This window comes from Rattus rattus, chromosome 6, assembly GCF_011064425.1.
Source record: "Rattus rattus isolate New Zealand chromosome 6, Rrattus_CSIRO_v1, whole genome shotgun sequence".
In the NCBI taxonomy this organism is placed as follows: Eukaryota; Metazoa; Chordata; class Mammalia; order Rodentia; family Muridae; genus Rattus; species Rattus rattus.
In genome coordinates this window covers 13,374,131-13,391,693 of record NC_046159.1, presented here as the reverse complement: position 1 = coordinate 13,391,693, position 17,563 = coordinate 13,374,131, and the positions used below count along the sequence as shown (strand labels likewise).

The following is a 17,563-nucleotide window of genomic DNA, read 5'->3' as shown; positions in this document are numbered from 1 at the left end:
ATTGGTTTCCAAACTTCCTAATGCTGAGACCATCTAATACAGTTCCTCATGTTGTGATGACCCCTCACCCAACCATAAAATTATTTTCATGACTACTTCATAGCAATAATTTTGCAGCGGTTATAAACCATAATGTAAGCATCTGTGTTCTCCAAAGCTCTTGGGCCACCTCTGTGAAAGGGTCGTTCAATGCCCCAAGGGGTCGAGACCCACAGGTTGAGGACCATTACTGTAGACCCTTCTACACCACTATCATTTTCTCACTTTCATCTCCTAACTATCTGACTAGCTCCCATCTATTCGCTCACTCATTGACGTGCTTTGGTGCATTTCTATCTTTAACTAGGTTTTAGTTTTGCCTTAAAAACCAATGCATCATTCGCTCCTCGGAATAGCCTGCTTTTACCTTATCCGCCATTATCATAGATGAGCCCCCATGGATGCCCAGGATGGGGGTGAGAGTCTGAGCAGAAATGAAGTCGAGGATCTGAGCGATGGCTTCTTGGTCGGTGTCATCCGCGAACACCACCCCCTGGATCTTCCGGTCAGACATAAGATCACAGATACGGGTGATGATGCTCTTTGGGTCAGTTTCGTTCATGGCTACCAGCTCCACCCGGGGAACTACTGAGAGATGATGGAAGTCATCTTTCTCGTGGGCGTCTTTTATGGCCACTTCGTCTGAAGTGCCCACGAGGATGACAGCGATGCCGATGCTGGGGGGGCTCTTTTGGGAACGAGCTTTGCTGCCTGATACGGCCAAGACGGCCAACACCAACCAGAACTTGGGGGAACAGCACTCTGCGCTGGGCTTCATCTTCAGCTAGTCGGCTCTCTGGAAAGAGAAGGGAGAAAATCATTTAAAACGTGACCCGCGTTGTGGAACACATCCTTGGAGTGTCTGAATGCCAGGGAGTCAAGAACCTCATCTCCATCCGGCTGGTCATGAAACTCGGTTTCTCTCCGCTATACCAGTCGCTTAATTCTGACGCTCAAGGGGCATGATGAGAGGAAAAGAAAATTTCAAGAGCCTAATAAATCTTTGACCAAGACAAATGTGCAACCAACAGACAGAGAGAAAGCAGGCGAGGATGTGCTGGGAAGTCTGTACCAGCCAAGCTCACCCACTGGAGACAGCAGGAGGGGGCTTGCTGTTGCCTGACCCCTGGCACTCTAGTTATAACCCTCCTTGAGCCGCCCTTGGCAAAGATTAGGCAAAGTGAGCTGCAAAAGGGGGCTCAGCAGAGGCTGGCTACAAAACACGGGCTGGATAAGATGAATCTGGCAAGTATGGAGGCCCCGGTTGCCTGGGCCTCCCAGAGAGTGATGGCCAAGAAACTACTCCAGTGTTTCTCCTTTAGGATCTGTCTCTTAACACTAAATCAGAGAAGCAACGCATGGGCACTTAATTTTAATTGATCTTTACAATCTCCCGGCAGGAAAAAAAAATGAAAAGGAATATTAGCATCTCGTTTTATATGTGCTGACACAAAGGTCCAGTGAAGTGAAGGGACCCACCCAAGACTTAATGAATTGAGTGAAGCCGACTTAAAAAGCAGATTCTGCTGTGTGTGTGCGTGTGTCTCTGTAAGTATATACCGCATGTGTGCAGGTACTCTGAGAGGCCAAAGAAGTCATCAAATCCCATGCAACTAGAGTTACATGTGACTGTTAAGCTGCCCGGGTGGGTGCTGGAAACCAAATAAGTGCTCCTAAACGCCGAGCCAGATCTCGAATCTGATTTCCACATTCTAAAGAGTGTTCCACCGCACCGTACACCCCACACTGGCTCGTCGATGGCTGTACTATGACAGACAGCATTATCCTGACCTGCTAATGTGTCAAAGGACCAGAGCAAGCAAACGCTACTCATAGCTGGAGTCGTGGAGTGTCACCCTTGAAGAGAGCTCTATTTTATTTCCAACGAAAGCCTGTAGCCATCACTTCCTGAAATGATGGTCTGTATTTGTGTATAACTCACTACCTTCTTCCTATTGAGAACTCACCCCCCCCCCTTTATCTCCACGCAGGCCCCTGAAGCACACGCCACACAGCAGATTAAAGAGGCAGAATTCTGTAGAGTGGGAGCTCTGGTCATTTCTCTTATGTTTCTCATCGTTCACCCTAAGCACCTCTTATCGTATAAAAATGGGTCCTGCCTGTGTTGCTTTGCTTTAAATGGTCGTTTATTGGACAATATAATACACTGTGCACTAGAAGATATTTTCCTCACGCGCACCCTCTTTGCTTCCCATGACAATTCTACAAATTACCTTTTATTCCCACTTCTCAAATGGAGAAAGTGAATCTCCAAACAGTTATGCAATCCTCGGAGGTCGATGGTGTTATATACTACCAGAATGCAAATAGATTTAGCATAGCGCTATTCTCCGAGAAAACAGCCTATAAACCGTACCCAGAATTAGAAGAGACTCTCAAACATGAAAACGCAATTCAATCTCTCCTGCTTCTTCAACCAAAGGGGGGAAAAGGAATTATTAAAGGAATTATTAGGAACCTAAAAATTTGAGAATTTGGCTAACAGGAAGAAAAAGAACGATAATGAAGGTATTGAACAAGAAGGATCAGGAAGTATTCAAGCTGAGCAAGCTGACCACAAAGGGCATTAGTGATTCGTGAGTGAGACGCTAGGACATTTTGTGGCTGAGGAAGCACAAAATCCAATCCAGTTCTTGGCAGAAAACCTTTTGGAGCTCTTGCTGCTCCAGTCAGTCATCTTGAGCGCTGCCAAGAGGAGACCTGTATTGATTGCCTCGCTTCTCCTGAAAGAAATAATACGAATGTCTTCGCAGTTCACACCCGGCAAAGCTCACACCTGACAGCTTTCTGGTCTCTCTGTTTCCACAGACATGAGGAATGACTCCAAACTTTTATGCTGATGAACTATGGATGGTCTGCCAGGACGACTGGGGACTGAGCATGTCCTTCCAGGGTTTAAAGAAAGCCAGTAGGATACAGAGGCTCCAGTAGTCCTGGACATTCAGTGGGAGACAGTAGGGTTTAGTATCACAGAGAGCTGGGGAGCATGTGTATATAGTAAACAGTCTGCTCACCTCCAAGGGCTGATTTTCAACAAGAACCCAGAGATTTCGGATTTGGCAAAGTCTATGTGCCCGTTTCATTCCACTGAGAATCTAATCCTGCAGTGACAAGTCCCTAAGTTAGATCCGTTCACATGTAAAAGTGGCCCATGCTACCACGACAGTTTATTAACTTTAATGTACCCGATGCTCTCCTGTTTCGAGCCCTTATTTGTTCTCTTTATTTGCTCTTCTTGTGTTCCTCCATTTTCTCCCACACAGTATATTACACTCTTTTATGCAATGGCCAGTGGTGACAGTCAACAAATAGGATCTGTTTTCTTACTGAGCATCTCTTTTATACTGGGATAGAGCAAAGCTCTTTATGAAATAATACATTATGGGAGATAGCAGTGACAGAGAGACCATGAGCTGAGCAGGCACAAAGCTTTGAATACGAACTCAGTTTCAGAGTGTGCAGGGGATGGGGGGCAGTTGAGAGAAAGTGTGTGGTCCGCGATAAACACTGCTGCTCCTTTCTTCAGACATCCGAGACTAGACTGGATGCGCCCCTCTTTCCTGTTGGCCTCCTCCTCTCCACTTTACTCTGTCCTCCCCAGAACTGTTGAGTGCTGCCTTGGCCTCTCACCTGAGGACTACCTGATGTTTGTGACTGGTTTAGTCCACTTACGTAACAAGGCATCTACCCATCTCACCCAACAGCGGGCTTTTTATGTGAGCAGCCATGCACTGCCTACCTTGCAGACAGTGTCTCCCACCCACTCCCCACCCCCTGCCATTTCCCTTTTTCCTCCAGTGGTAGGAATTGAACCCAAGACCTTGCACATGTTAAGCAAGTGACCTATAACTGTGCTATGTCCCAACCCTGGACATTAGTTTTGATCATTAGTTTTCATGCTGAAGATGCATGAGCACGAGCTCTACCTTTCAGAATCATCATCTAAGAGAAGATACAGACATAAAAAATATTTTCATCTCACTTCTATTTACATTCTTAGGCTATAGCACTGCCTCATATACAATAAGCAGGAACTATTCAATAAACTAGAGCCGATTTTACCGTTCCATTAGACTATTACGTAAGACTGTGATATTTAACATTTTGTATATCAAATAGTTCACCTACTGTGTTTCAGATACTATAATTGACGGAAATTTTTCATGCATGATTTGATTCCTATAAAAACATGGTAAGTCATCATTCTCCCTGAGTTAAAAGAGAGAAAAGAGATATGACAGGTTAAATGTATGACCAGGATCAGGTAGCAAGTTGGGCTTTATAGCCAAGTTTGTCTGATTCTAAGAGCCTGTCTTCTCCCACTCTGCGAGTACCTCTCAGTACAGGTGTCTAGAAGACAGGATGAACAAATGGATGAGTGAATGGAATTACGAACCTGACTTTAGAGCGATCTCATGTTAATGAGGATCATTAGGGTGCGGTAGTCACCTAATTACTGTTGTCTGGTACGTCATTGGTAAAACCAGGGTAAGAGGCCCAACCTACATACCTGGAAGGGTTTGTGAAGATCCAATGATAATGCGTGTATGGAAGTGCTTTGAAGAATATAAAGTACTCTGCAGATGCAAAGGATATGACTGATGAGCCCTTAGAAGCTGTTCAAGGTTCCCGGCTATTTTTGACAGCACAAAGTGAGCGTGCGGGAGGTGGGGGTGAGAGAATGTCAGACAGAGACTGAGGGGAATGTTAAGAGGAATGGCACACGGGGCAAAGGACATTAGTTCTCGTCTGATCTGATGTGGAAAAGATGTCACATATAATGTCCTCAGAGTAACAATTGCCTCCACTGACAGAATGCTGGTCATGGAGCTGAACTCAGGAGCCATCCAGAGTAGGGGCCAATACTAAGTGAGTGTCATGAAGCTCGATGCCCTCATTCATCCTTTCATGTTTGTGGGTAAAGGGGGTTGCAAGAGAATCAGCAGGGAGGATGAGACTAACCGGCACTCTCTCAGCCCTCTGCTTCCTTGGCATTTGGGCTGAGTGACCCACGCAGAAGGTTTCATTCTTTAAGGTGCATAGTAATTATGACAAGAAATGGCCTGTACTTTCTCCTAACTGTCTGTATATCCATCTGGTGCAGGAGACGGACTGAATCTTTCCTTAAAGAAAGCAGAGTCCCAGGATAACTCCAACATGGAGTGTGACTGTGTAGGAAACTTTAATTCAAAGTTGCCAAGCGCCATCCAATCGGGGTGCTGTCTGGACTCACTCCATTGAAAGAGGCCATGATGGGAATGTGACAGACAGTGGTCAACCACAGATTAAAAGTTTGGGACTAGACAAACGTCCTTGCACATGCACGTCATCCCAGCACTTAGGAAATTGGGGCAGGGAGATTGCAGGCTTGACCGATCTGGGCTACGCAGGGCAACTGTGTCTGATAGAACAGTGCCAGCGCCAGGCTTCAGACCCGGAACGACCCAAGCTGTAAAGGTACAGTCTATAGGCATTGCCACCTCCCACAAGAGAAGGCAGGGAAAGAAAGGAGGCCTTCACAGTGAAGGACATGAATATGCCTGTCTGGAAGGCCAGGGTGAGCATCTCAACATTATGACTCCAAGACAAAATCCAATGGTCGGAACATCAAAAGGTAATGATAAATGTCACACTGGCACCGAGACGATACAACCAACAGTGCTGAGTACATATAAATCTAAAAATACAAGTTCGACATGTAGAAAGGGCAGTTAAAATGTCTAAGAGGAAAAAAAAGCATAAATTCAACAGACAAAACATCTCGTAAGTAGTACATGAAAGACCTTTATAAAAAGTATGAGCGAAAAGCTTGGATCAATTCAGATATCTATGAATGCACATAAGAGAATGCATATTAAACATAAATCCATAAAGTACCAGTAAATCCTATAGAGTCAAAATGAAAGAGGTAACACTGTTTTCAAAAAAAAAATGTGTTTCAATGGGAAATAAAATTACATTTTGCTTTGATTTATTTAAGGATAGGATCTTTCTACACACAGCCCAGGCTGTACTACATAGACCATTATGTAGACCAGGCTGGCCTCAAACTCACAGAGATCTATCCACACCTGGCTTTGAAACACTTTGTTCTTAAATCACATATTTTAAACTTCTAAAGGGATTTCCTTTTAAAGAAGAAATAAAGGAAGGCCAAAGTACAAATCATTTTACAGGATAACAGTGAAAAGACCATGTCTCAAAATTTCCAGGGCATTTGGGAAAGAAAACGATGCTTAAAATACATTTCTAAGAAAATAAAATCTTATTAAGGCTAACTAATGTTTATAATGCTTGTAACTAATTTTTCACTCAACCCTGAGAAGAATGGTTGTAAGAACCAGAGGTGGTGGTGACGTCAAGGAAACAACGTGCTCAAGATATAGCAGGACAGATGTACATATGAATACACGTATCGCTCACAACTCGATCAGCGCTGACAGAAATCCAGCAGTGAGCAGAAGTGGGCACGACGTCCCGCTCCTTGCCAAGAAGATACGCATGGTTAAAGCTGCTGGGAGACGGAACTCGGTTATCTGCAATGGAATGGGTGACGTTAGGTGACCGAGACACACTCCAGTGAGGGCCTCGTGCTCAGGAGTTGGGAGGCCACACAGATCGGGCTCCATATTTTACTTGGTTTGCTTTTTATTAAAGAGAGAGAAAGAAACGTGAAGTTGGGTAGATAGGAAGGTAGAAGAGAATCTCAGAAGAGCTGTTGGAGAGCAAAAAATTCATCAAAATACGATCTATGAAATTCTCAAGAAATAAACAGAATACCTTTGTTTTATAGATTTTTTTGGGTCTCAGCTTGCTTATCTATTACGGTTTCTGATTGTATGTGTTCCTTGTGCTTTTTCATTTATTTTTTTAAAATTCTGATTTGTTTGCTTTTTAAATTTGCCTGTTTTCTAAAGAGAGAGAGAGGAAAAATGCATGGATGGGTGGGGGAGATGGAGGAGGGGGAAATTGTGTAAATTAATAAAAATTAAATAAAAGCAATGATAGCAAGAATGGAAGAATGAGGAAGCCAGTGAGATACAGTACAGAGGACAGACATAACCAGCCCCCAGAGGACCCTTTAAGTAGCAACTAAGTGACAAAGTTGTAAGCTGAGTAACATGCAGGAAGAAAAGGAAAATGTGAAGGAAACATCACAAAACATAATTGTGACACATAAAGCAGGAATTACAAAATAATGAGAGAAAATACTCTGAAAATTAGCTGTTCTTAACATCGATGCATAATATTTAGTAATAGCAATATCACATTAGAAAAGAAGCTCAAAAGAATGTTGAATTTTTTAAAATAAAACAACAAATAACCCTCATCCAGAACATAACCAAAATCATACCTTGCTACATCCCAACGTGTTCAGTTTGTACCCCGCAACCCCCACCCTGCTCCGCCCCTGCCAAAGTAAATGGAAGTAAAAGAGTCAGACCAAACAGGATGAGGATAGGACTCTACCACATACAAATATAAAGACAAAGATAATCTATTAGCTAGCCAAAACACGGGGATACTTCTAATGATGGCTGTAACTGTCGTGGTCAAATGCGACTGATAGCCAGAAGCAGGGATGGCCTGACCGTGATGTGCTTCTCAAAGCAATTCCTAGAGTAAAGGGCCAAAGAGGACAAACACAGGAGAATCTCCACACAGTGAAGAAAGCGTGTGTGTGGATCGAAATACCCAGTCACGGCAAAGAAAGACGAAACGTTAAAACAAAGAAAGTTCTTCGATGGTAGAGAGTAGAGCCCAAGATTCCTCCTGTTAGCTACACTCCAAAAATCTCTGATCACTTTTTTTTTGTCACTGAGAAGATTCAAGTTTAACACTAACAAAATAAATCAAGAAAAAGAAAACTTTAGCGGAGTTTGGCGGTGCAAACTTATATAATTCCAGCCACTTGGAAGGCAGAAGCAAGAGAATTACAAGTGCAAGGTAGCCCTGGAGCACCTAGTAAGACCAAAGCCATCCTGATACCCAAAGAGAGTATTTCAAAGGAATATCTGGGAGGCGCTGGGACTCCGGTCAGTCTAGGTCTCAGTGCCCACATCAGCACCACAAGGCTAAGTTTCAAAGATAGGAGAGCAAAGAAGAAAAATGGCGTCTTATTAAGAATACACTTATCTACATAGAGAATCTGATAGCATGAGAACTGCTTGAATTAATGTGAGCTCAGCCAGGCCTGTAGATAAATGGCCCTATTAGGCGGAAGAATCAATACTCTTCTTCTAACCAACTAGAAAACATAATATTCATAACAGCAAAGACAACTGTGAATTACTTAAGAATTAATAAGGAAACGTCCTAACTATCGAGAAAAATGTGAAGTCCCATTGCAGGAAGTGACAGAGGTATCTTTGTCTGAACTAGAATGCCAGTGAGTCATGAACCCAACGTTACCTCGAGTCTGTAAAATAGAACCGAAAGTGCTTGTTCATCAGCACACTTCGCAATGGGCAGATCCAACTTAGTTTCAGGTTTTAAGTTAGGCCTTTTTTTTAAAAAAAAAACTTTTGTTACATTTGCATTTGCTTGCATGTGTGTCTATGTGTCATGTGTGTAGCACCCACAGAAGAAAGAAGAGGGCCCCTGGAACTGGGGTAGTAGGCAGTTGGGTATCGACATGTGGGGTGATAGGAACCTAATCTCTCCTCTGTAAGAGCAACAAGTGAATGTAACCACTGAGCCTCCCTCTCAGCCCCTTAAGTTGGGATTTTAAACCTTAACTATCTAGGCCAGAGGGGCTGAAGATGTGGTTCATTTGGCAGAGTGCTTGTCTAGTGTACATGAAGGTCTAGGTTGGACACCCTGCAGTGTAAAAGCAGGCATGGTGATATACACCCATAATCCCTACATGGGGGAGATGCGGCAGGAGGGTCAGGAGTTCAAGGCTATCCTCCATTACTTAGTGAGTTTGAAGCCTGGCTGGAAAAAAAATATGTATGAAACAGAGGGGAAAGGATAGACTGGCCAAACAAAACTAAACCTTTAAATGACAGTGGCTACTGACTGTGTGTGTGTGTGTGTGTGTGTGTGTATGTGTGTGTGTGTGTGTGTGTGTGTGAGAGAGAGAGAGAGAGAGAGAGAGAGAGAGAGAGAGAGAGAGACTGTTGAGCTCGTGTTTTTGAGTCAGAACACTCAGTTTGGGCAACAGATGCATTCACTGGCCATCTGAAGCAGGCAGTGTGGGCAGCACAGATGGCGAGCCTGCACTGTCAGATGCCATTATGAAGAACAAGACCAACATCTATTTGCAGCAGGTGAAATGCAGCGGCATCTACACAGTTTCCATGTTTGCAAATCCACTTTCAATTTCTAAAACGTGTTTGGGGGGGGGGCAGCAGAATGTGTTAAGTGGGTAGAGGGGCTTCCCACACAACCCTGATGACCTGAGTTCGATCCCCAGAACTCCTAGTTGAAGGAGAGAGCCCAAGATGAAAAAGGCTGCCCTCTGACCACCATATATGCATAACCATATTCACCCCATCATCATCACCATCATCACCATCATCATCATCACCATCATCACCACCAGCACCATCATCATCATCACCATCACCACCATCATCATCATCACCATCATCATCATGATAATAATGTGAAAGTGTTAGGTACTTGGGGTCTTACATCTACTAAAAATCAGCTAAATATCTACAAATGAGACATAAAAGGAACCAACTTGTGTTTTGCGTTGACATCCATGCTCTCCTTTTCACTATGTAACCATCTATTCCTCTTTGGGGAGGTGGGGCTCCCGGACCCCCTGCTTTGTCTTCAGGCAGGGAAGCTAGAGAGTGTAAGCAGCTCCCAGAACTGCATCCCTCTGAAAGTGAAGAACGCCAGATCGACTGGGTTACCTTACAAACGTGCCAAACCTGTGTGGCCTACGAGGTCACGAGCAGGAGTAAGTGTACTCCTGTGGGAAATGGGTGTCGGCTGTCACCGATATCACAGATCCAAACGATGGGACTAGAAAACAAGTGAGAACAGATCCTGAGTCAAGTTGCTTCTGAGGAAGTAAGTGATGAAGAGGAAAGATCAAGCAATAGATGCCTAGAAGGAAAACCATCCAGACACCGTAATTCAGGAGAGCACGCTGTCGTATGACTACCAGCTCCTCAGATGCCCCACAAAAATCTGCCCCATTCCTGCCGAGGGCAAACATGGTTCTGAGTCTGCAGAGCTATTTCTGCCAACTCTGCCAAGCAATAGCCTGCTTGCCCTTACTCCATCAGCTCCTGGGTCTGCTTGAGGTGCTCTGTGAAGTCCTAGTGAACCCAGGCCTCTCTATCTGCGCCTGTCCCCACTTTATGGGCAAGCAGCTGTCAATTCTGCCGGTACCCAAGCTCTTGAAGGAGAGATGTGCAGACACCTAATGAAGGATTATAGATCACTTTACACATGTGCTTCAAGACAAGCTCAGAAGATCGACTGCACTCCCAATGCAAGCAGCCGCTCCTGACTGCCTTTTTCCCTTTGCTAATCTGCAAGAGGAGGCAACGGCATTGTTCAAAGTTTCTCTTCTGCCATCTGCACATGGTTCTTAATTATAATTAATTTCTCTGCCTCCTAGGACAGTGTGGGTAGTCCCACTGAAAGCCAAACCTTTTGAAACCTGAGTCTGATTGTCACCGTTCGGTATCCAATTAGGGCAATTGTGTGCTCTAACGGCGAAACAGCATTTCCAAGTGTTAATAATAAAAAAAAAATTATCGGCTTGTTCCTGAGTGTGAGGAGTGGGATGGGCAAGGAGAATGAACGGGATGATCAGAAACAGAGCTGAGAAGCAGGAAAGACTGAGCTGGAAAGGAACTCCAGGACAACAGAGAGCAGAGGTAGGAGATGGACCACCCAACCTACAGGCTTCTTGCAGAAAATGAAGTTCTGGGATGCAGAGAAACAGGTTGACCTGGACTCAATTAAAAATGCTGATACTGAGAAAAGCTGTTTCTCATGGCCTGGGCATACTCTAAGCCACTACAGCCACCAAGAAAGCATTTTCTGAAAAATTCACACATTGGATTATTGTGATGGGGCAAAGCCTTAGGGTTCACAGGCATGTGTTGCACCCTTATTCTTTTGTACGTATACATGTCCGTAGGTGTATCCACGTGTATGTACAGAGATGGGTGGATGTGCGCATGTGCAGGTGGACACCAGGGGTCAGTGACAAGTATCGTCCTCCATCCCCTGCCACCTTACTTTCAGAGTTCGAGTCTCTCACTGCATCTATGATTTATCAGTTCAGGGAGGCAGGCTGGCTGTCTGGCCGTCAGGTTCCAGAGACCCTCCTGCCTGCACCTCCCCAGTGCCCGTGGGCACACACTTCGATCCTTGGGTTTTTACATGGGTGCTGTAGATCCCACCTCATATAAAGCAAGCACTTTACCAAGTAAACTCTCTTCCAGCCCTAGCCTCGAGGAAGGCTGTTTCTAAGGCCCGGGTGTATTCCAAGCCAGTGCAGCCTTCATTCTTTTTTTTTAAAGATTTATTTATTTATCATATTTATATATGTACACTGTAGCTGTCTTCAGACACACCAGAAGAGGGTATCAGATCTCATCTCATTACAGATGGTTGTGAGCCACTATGTGTTTGCTGGGATTTGAATTCAGGGCCTCTGGAAGAGCAGCCAGTGCTCTTAACCACTGAGCCATCTCTCCAGCCCCGCAGCCTTCATTCTTAACTTTATCAAGATCTTGGATCACTTTCTTTGGCTCTCTACGCCTCAGCTCCTATATCCATAAAGTGTGAGATAACCTCCTTGTCAGAATGATGCTGAAAATTGACTTACCTGACAAATATTAATCCATCACTTTCTAAGTGCCAGAGGACACCTGACATAGAATGGGGTCCAATCTCCAAAGAGCCGTGACACACAAATCGGGAATCACTGTCGCGTACTCTGCGCTCTCAGAGAGGATGCTCAGTGGGTTCCACAACTATCTAATGCTGCTAGCGGATGAGTAGGGAATACCAGAAAACGAAAATGGATGTGAGGGCTCATTTTCATAGTCCACAGGACAGAGTTCGAAATCACCTAGATTTCGGACCCCTGGGGATGCATATGAGGGTCTTCCAAAGAGACAGAATGGAAACTAGAAGATCCACCCTGAATGTAGATGGCCTCATTGCATGAGCTGGGGTCCTGTGCTGAATATAAAGGGGGAAAGGAGGCAGAAGGCCAAGCATGAGCACTCCTCTCTCCCCACTTCCCGATTAACACAGATGTAAGGTTCCTCGCCTTCCTGGCAATACCATACCCTTCGTTCCTTGAGTTGCTTTTGGCCAGGCACTTGCCACAAGAAAATTAACTAGTACAACCAAAACAGAAATATGTGATAGTGTTTTAAGAGAGTGCAAAAAAAAAAAATTGCTCTAAGGTCCAAAGAGCTGGTGTTGATTCTTGGCTTGGACACTCGCTTATCTTGGGAGCGGAGGGACAAGAGAAATAGAAAACACTTGGTCCTCATTTTCCTACTTATAAAGGGGGGGTTATCTTTCTCTCCTGGGGTCATTGTGAATATTAGACAGTTTACTTGAAAGTGTCTAGCAAATAACGGGCACCTGATACTTATTCACTGAACGTGGATCTACTCTGCTCCAAGGCAGATAAGGAGTTCCTTTTGATTCAAATTACCTGAGAAGGAGCCCAAGAGCTTCTGTCCTCCCCTGCCCTCCCTGTTCTAACCCAAATGCAATCTTCACTGACCTCAGAAATAGGCTGCTTTAAAGTCTGCAAGGAACGATCTAACATGAGCTGTATTGAAAATAGATTCAAAATCTCAGGGGTGACCGGCCAAGCTCCCGCCTCCACTGGCCACTAAACAGCCTCCGTCTATGCTAAGTGATAGGATGACTTCAAGTATATCCAAACAGCCATCCACTGTGTCTCAGGGTCATGTCCACAGTCATCAGCCTCAAAGGAACGGAGGTGGGAATACAAGTAATGGAGGACTTAGTTCCCATTTCATTTGCCAATCAAATGACTCTTGTGCCAACCCTAATGAAATGAGATGTGGGCCACATCTGTCTCCTCTCTCCATCCCCAGAACTTACCAAAATGACATACATAAAGTCAGTGCTCGATAAATACCTATTCGTGACTGGCGTGAACGAACAGCACCAATGATGAGTCACCACCCTCCAACTCCACCATACTCAAGCAAGTAAAGGCCGTACTCTTGAACCCTCATTCCCCAAAGTATTTACCTGGAGGGGAAACACTGTAAGCATCATTCCTGTTTCTGACAGCCTGGTATCACACAGAGATTACCCCAAGGTCAATGTTCTTTGTTAGTAATTACTGATATATCTAGGGTTACTTGCATGTGTCTACATGCAAGTGTAAATCTATATACAGATTAGTGTGTGTGTGTGTGTGTGTGTGTGTGTGTGTGCATTAACCCACTGTCTCCTGGCATGAGCTGACAAAGCACATCATCCAAAGATGGCACGGTCTTCACAGCAGAGCCTAGCTTTATAATTAACCTCTGCGACTGCACCCCAGAAGGCTCAGCAGTGAGGCCAGAATCAATAGGGAATAAAAGCTATTCTATTTGAGCTGGCTGGATATCAGGTCATAGCTAAGCATAATCAGATGCTCTCTAATATAAAATGCTGTCTTTATTATCCCAATCAATAAACACATTTGTTAACCACACAGCCGATCATAATTAAGTTCTAAACTTGCTTAAATCCCTCTGACATCCTGCGGTATTGAGCCCCTTCGTAGAGCGTCCACCGTCAGTTGGAACTTAACTCTCTAATTCCCCTCGTATCTCTTCTTTTCCCTGCCCTAGAAACGACTGTATGAACACAATGCACAGAACTGTGGATGGGAGGTTTTATAATGGGAACAGTCCTGACACAAACCAGCCCATGGCTCTATTTTCTCCTGTGAAATAGACAAACTGGTTGGCTGAAAGTCTCCTTCGGTCTTTCATTTTAAATTATTTTGTTTTAAATTTGAGATAGGGTCTCCTGTATACTGAGGTGGCCTCAAAAAATGCTCAAGGGGGACCTTGAACTTCTGACCTCCTGTCTCCAGAGTGCTGGACTTATATAGACTTACACCAATACGCCAGATTTCACGGGGAGCTAGGGAGGTTGAAGGAGTATGTCCCCGGCATGCTCAAAGTCCCTTCCGAGCTGAATGCCCTGTAGATGCCTTTCTTTCAGTGACTCTTCCAGCTCTGCTCCACACTCTACACAGCTCTATATGGACTCCGTCAAGGAGTCCACTGGCTGGATGTAGCACTTCCACGACCATCACAGCTTCCCTTCAGGGATCTTCTCCATGTACTTCTTTCTACAAAAGCCCCTGGAGACTCCAGGAGCCATCCCCTCCCTCCTCCTTCGGGACCTCCAAAGGCAGTCACTGTACGAAGCTCCTACCTGCCTCAGCACAGTGCCCTGTTTCTTGTAGCCTCTGCACATTGCCCATGTATTGCCCAGCGATTCTTTTCTTAAATGCTATTGCAATTAAACCAATTGAAGGGGCCATCTGTTTCCTTCTCTAACCACCAACCATGCGTGTGCCACCATGATCATGCCCACAAAACTATGGTTCAAACTGAAAAAAATCACAACCTCAGTGCCACAGGGATCACCCACCACAGGATAGGATAAGGTATCTTCAGACAATGCCTGTGGCCCAACCTCATGTCCGTACCAGCAGCCTCAGAGCAGCAATGCCCCGGAGTACCTGGTTCCCCCATTAAGAATGGGTATGTTTCTGAAGAACATTCCCAGAGAATAGTCTTTTTGTACTGACATTCTTAGGATAAGAAATGTAGAACACTGGGAATCAGGAAAGAAGGAAATGCAGAAGTTATTGGGAAAACTGCACAATAAAATCGAGAGTCAGGCGGGGCATCTTCATCCGGAGACATGGAAACACTGGGTAGGATTTCCCAGGCTGAAGAATCACTGCTCGCCGAAGCCCTGAGTTACCTGCATTTTCTTCTTTGATTTGGGTAGACTACAATCCATGGTAAGGTGGCCTTTGCACATAATGGTCCCTGATGGCACAATGATGGTGCACAGAAAGAAATAAAGCCACTCAAGAAAGGATAGGTGTCAAGGAAACAGTTGACAGTTAACTCTATTGTTCTTAATATACAGAAAAATTAAAATTAAGGTAGGAAAGTGAAAAATAGAAATCCGCCCATGCCGTGGTAATAAAATAATCAAACTGGTCACTCTAACACTTCATACAGTTTTTCAAAACAGCCAAGGGCTGCTGTCCCCAAATGCAGCACTCTGTCACTGTTGGAACAGCGCGTACACTGAGCCCGATTACCATGTCTACCCTCATCATAGCTATGAAAGGAGACAGGTCAGGCTGCCACGGGCCACGCCTCCTTTCTGAGGCTAAACTCAGCTCCTCACTCTCTCTCTCCTTGGGCGCCATAGACCATGGGCAGAAATCTCCACCATTCGACCAGGGTGTACGTACCATCGAGGTGTGTAACTTCCCCACGTCAGAGTTGAAACACATAAAACTTGACTAACAACTTCACACAGCAAAACAGCGCTCCAAATTCCAACAAATCGGTAAATTCTCACTGTGTATACATGCTCGTGAGCTCAGCAGCACGTGTTGGAGTGAAGGCTGGGCATCTGCCACAGAATGGGTGCTTCACCACAGGCAAGGCAAGCAGGGCCTTGCAGAACACTGGGGTAGTGAAAGGAGCATGCGCAGTGTGAAGGGGGCGGGGCGTGTGGTATAAGACTAAGGGCAAGGGAAGAGTGCTCTTGGGTAGCACCTTACAAGAAATGAGCCTTGGGGGCAGTTCGTGTACGTGAGTTCGTGTCACTGTATCTGTGTATGAGTGGAACACAGATGGCGAATGTGAAATTGTCAAGCACTACCCCCTTAATATTTTAAGACAGAGTCTTTCACCGGGTCCTGGTGCTCACGAGTTAGGCTATGCTGGCTGCTCTTCGAGCCTTCAGCAGCCTCCTTACTTTGCTTTCCCAGCTCATGCCATCACGCCCAGCTTTGTACCTGGGCTTTGGGGATAGAACTTGGAACCTCGGGATTGTACCTCAAGCACTTCGCCAACTGAGCCATCTCCCCAGGCCCGGGAAGCAGCCTGTGGACTGAACTCAGATGATCTGGTGTATCAAAGGTAAGGGGTTAGTCTGAACAATGACACTATAGCAAGGGTGTACGGAGAAAGGCTGAGAGGAGGCAGCGCAGGGATGCTCGGGGGATGGCAGGCAATGTGACCAGGCAAGATGGCAGGAGACAGTGTGACCTGGCCAGCAGTAGGTTTGCAGGAAGGGCAATGATTACAGCTGTGAAGGAATGAGGGAATCGGGTAAGGAGCCCAGATTCAACACGTGACTGACAGAAGAAGAAGGAAGGATTGGAGAGAAGGATCCTATCTGCCCTCTCCAAATCCCATCTATCCTCAGCCTCCACAGCAAATTAGACGTGAAACTGCCTTTAAGAGGAACTTGGAAGGTCAACCGGGCTGGCTTACTAAGGCAACAGCGGTTCCTCTGGCCTCCTGGCTAGATGAGCCTCCATACAACGACCCTGCACTCCTGCTTCAAACCGTCCACACTCAGACGTCTCTCTTCCTCCGTCCATCCTAGGTCTACGTCTTCCACACAGTCCCTTCTGTCGATTGCTCCTCCTGAGCCAGGCTCACACGCCCTGCAGTGTCTCCGAAGCCCTTCAACTCTACCTAGGACTGGCTGATTTTCAGTTGGCTCATTTTGCTGTGTGTGTGTGTGTGTGTGTGTGTGTGTGTGTGTGTAGTCACACATGCGCATGGGTATAAAACGATTCTTGTCTCTTCCTCGTCCTGTGTTCTCTGCCAAGACAGTTCTTCTTGAAGTTCTTTTTTGCGTGTCTCCATCTTTCAGGCATCCTGTCTGACCGAAGGCACCTGACGCACCATGTGTGCGAGCCACTGTAGCTGCTTCCTTTCTTGGTGCACTCATTTTCCCCGGTGATGAATGACGACGAAATGAATGATCGGCTGCACCTGGGTCTCATCATCACAGTGTTTAGCCTCTGTGCATTTGCTGCTGCCCTTACACCAGCAGGCCTCCCTCTGCTCTATTACATTCCCTTACCCTCTCTGGGCCTGTCTGTCTGTTTATCTATCCATTCATCTATCTACATACCTACCTATCTATCTATCCATCTATCTGTCTGTCTGTCTGCCTACCTATCATCTATTATCTATTATCTACCTATATCTATCTATTATCTCTCTATCTATCCATTATCTATTATCTACTATCTCTCTATTAACTATCATCTATTATCTATTATCTATTCATCTACCTGTGTGTGTCTCTCTGACTCTGTCTCTGTCTCTTTGTCTTGTCTCTTTTTGTCTCTCTGTGTCTCTGACTGTCTCTCTCTGTCCTCCTCCCTCCAGAACTCCAGAGCTGTTATTTCTACCTGGGATTCACCCATGGCCCCAGTGCCTTCTTCTCTCTCAACCAAACTGGTGACTCAGGTTCC

The 17,563-nt window shown here is 45.3% G+C and overlaps 1 protein-coding gene across 3 annotated transcripts in view; it reads right to left on the bottom strand.

The window, feature by feature from the left end:
* Grin2b (glutamate ionotropic receptor NMDA type subunit 2B) overlaps positions 1-17,563 on the bottom strand; it is a 503,512-nt gene that overhangs the window by 379,385 nt on the left and 106,564 nt on the right. For all 3 annotated transcript variants that reach the window (XM_032905525.1, XM_032905523.1, XM_032905524.1), the window contains exon 2: positions 407-835. In XM_032905525.1, coding sequence (XP_032761416.1) covers positions 407-817 — 411 coding nt within the window. In that variant the 5' untranslated portion in view covers positions 818-835. The remainder of the gene's footprint in view (positions 1-406; positions 836-17,563) is intronic.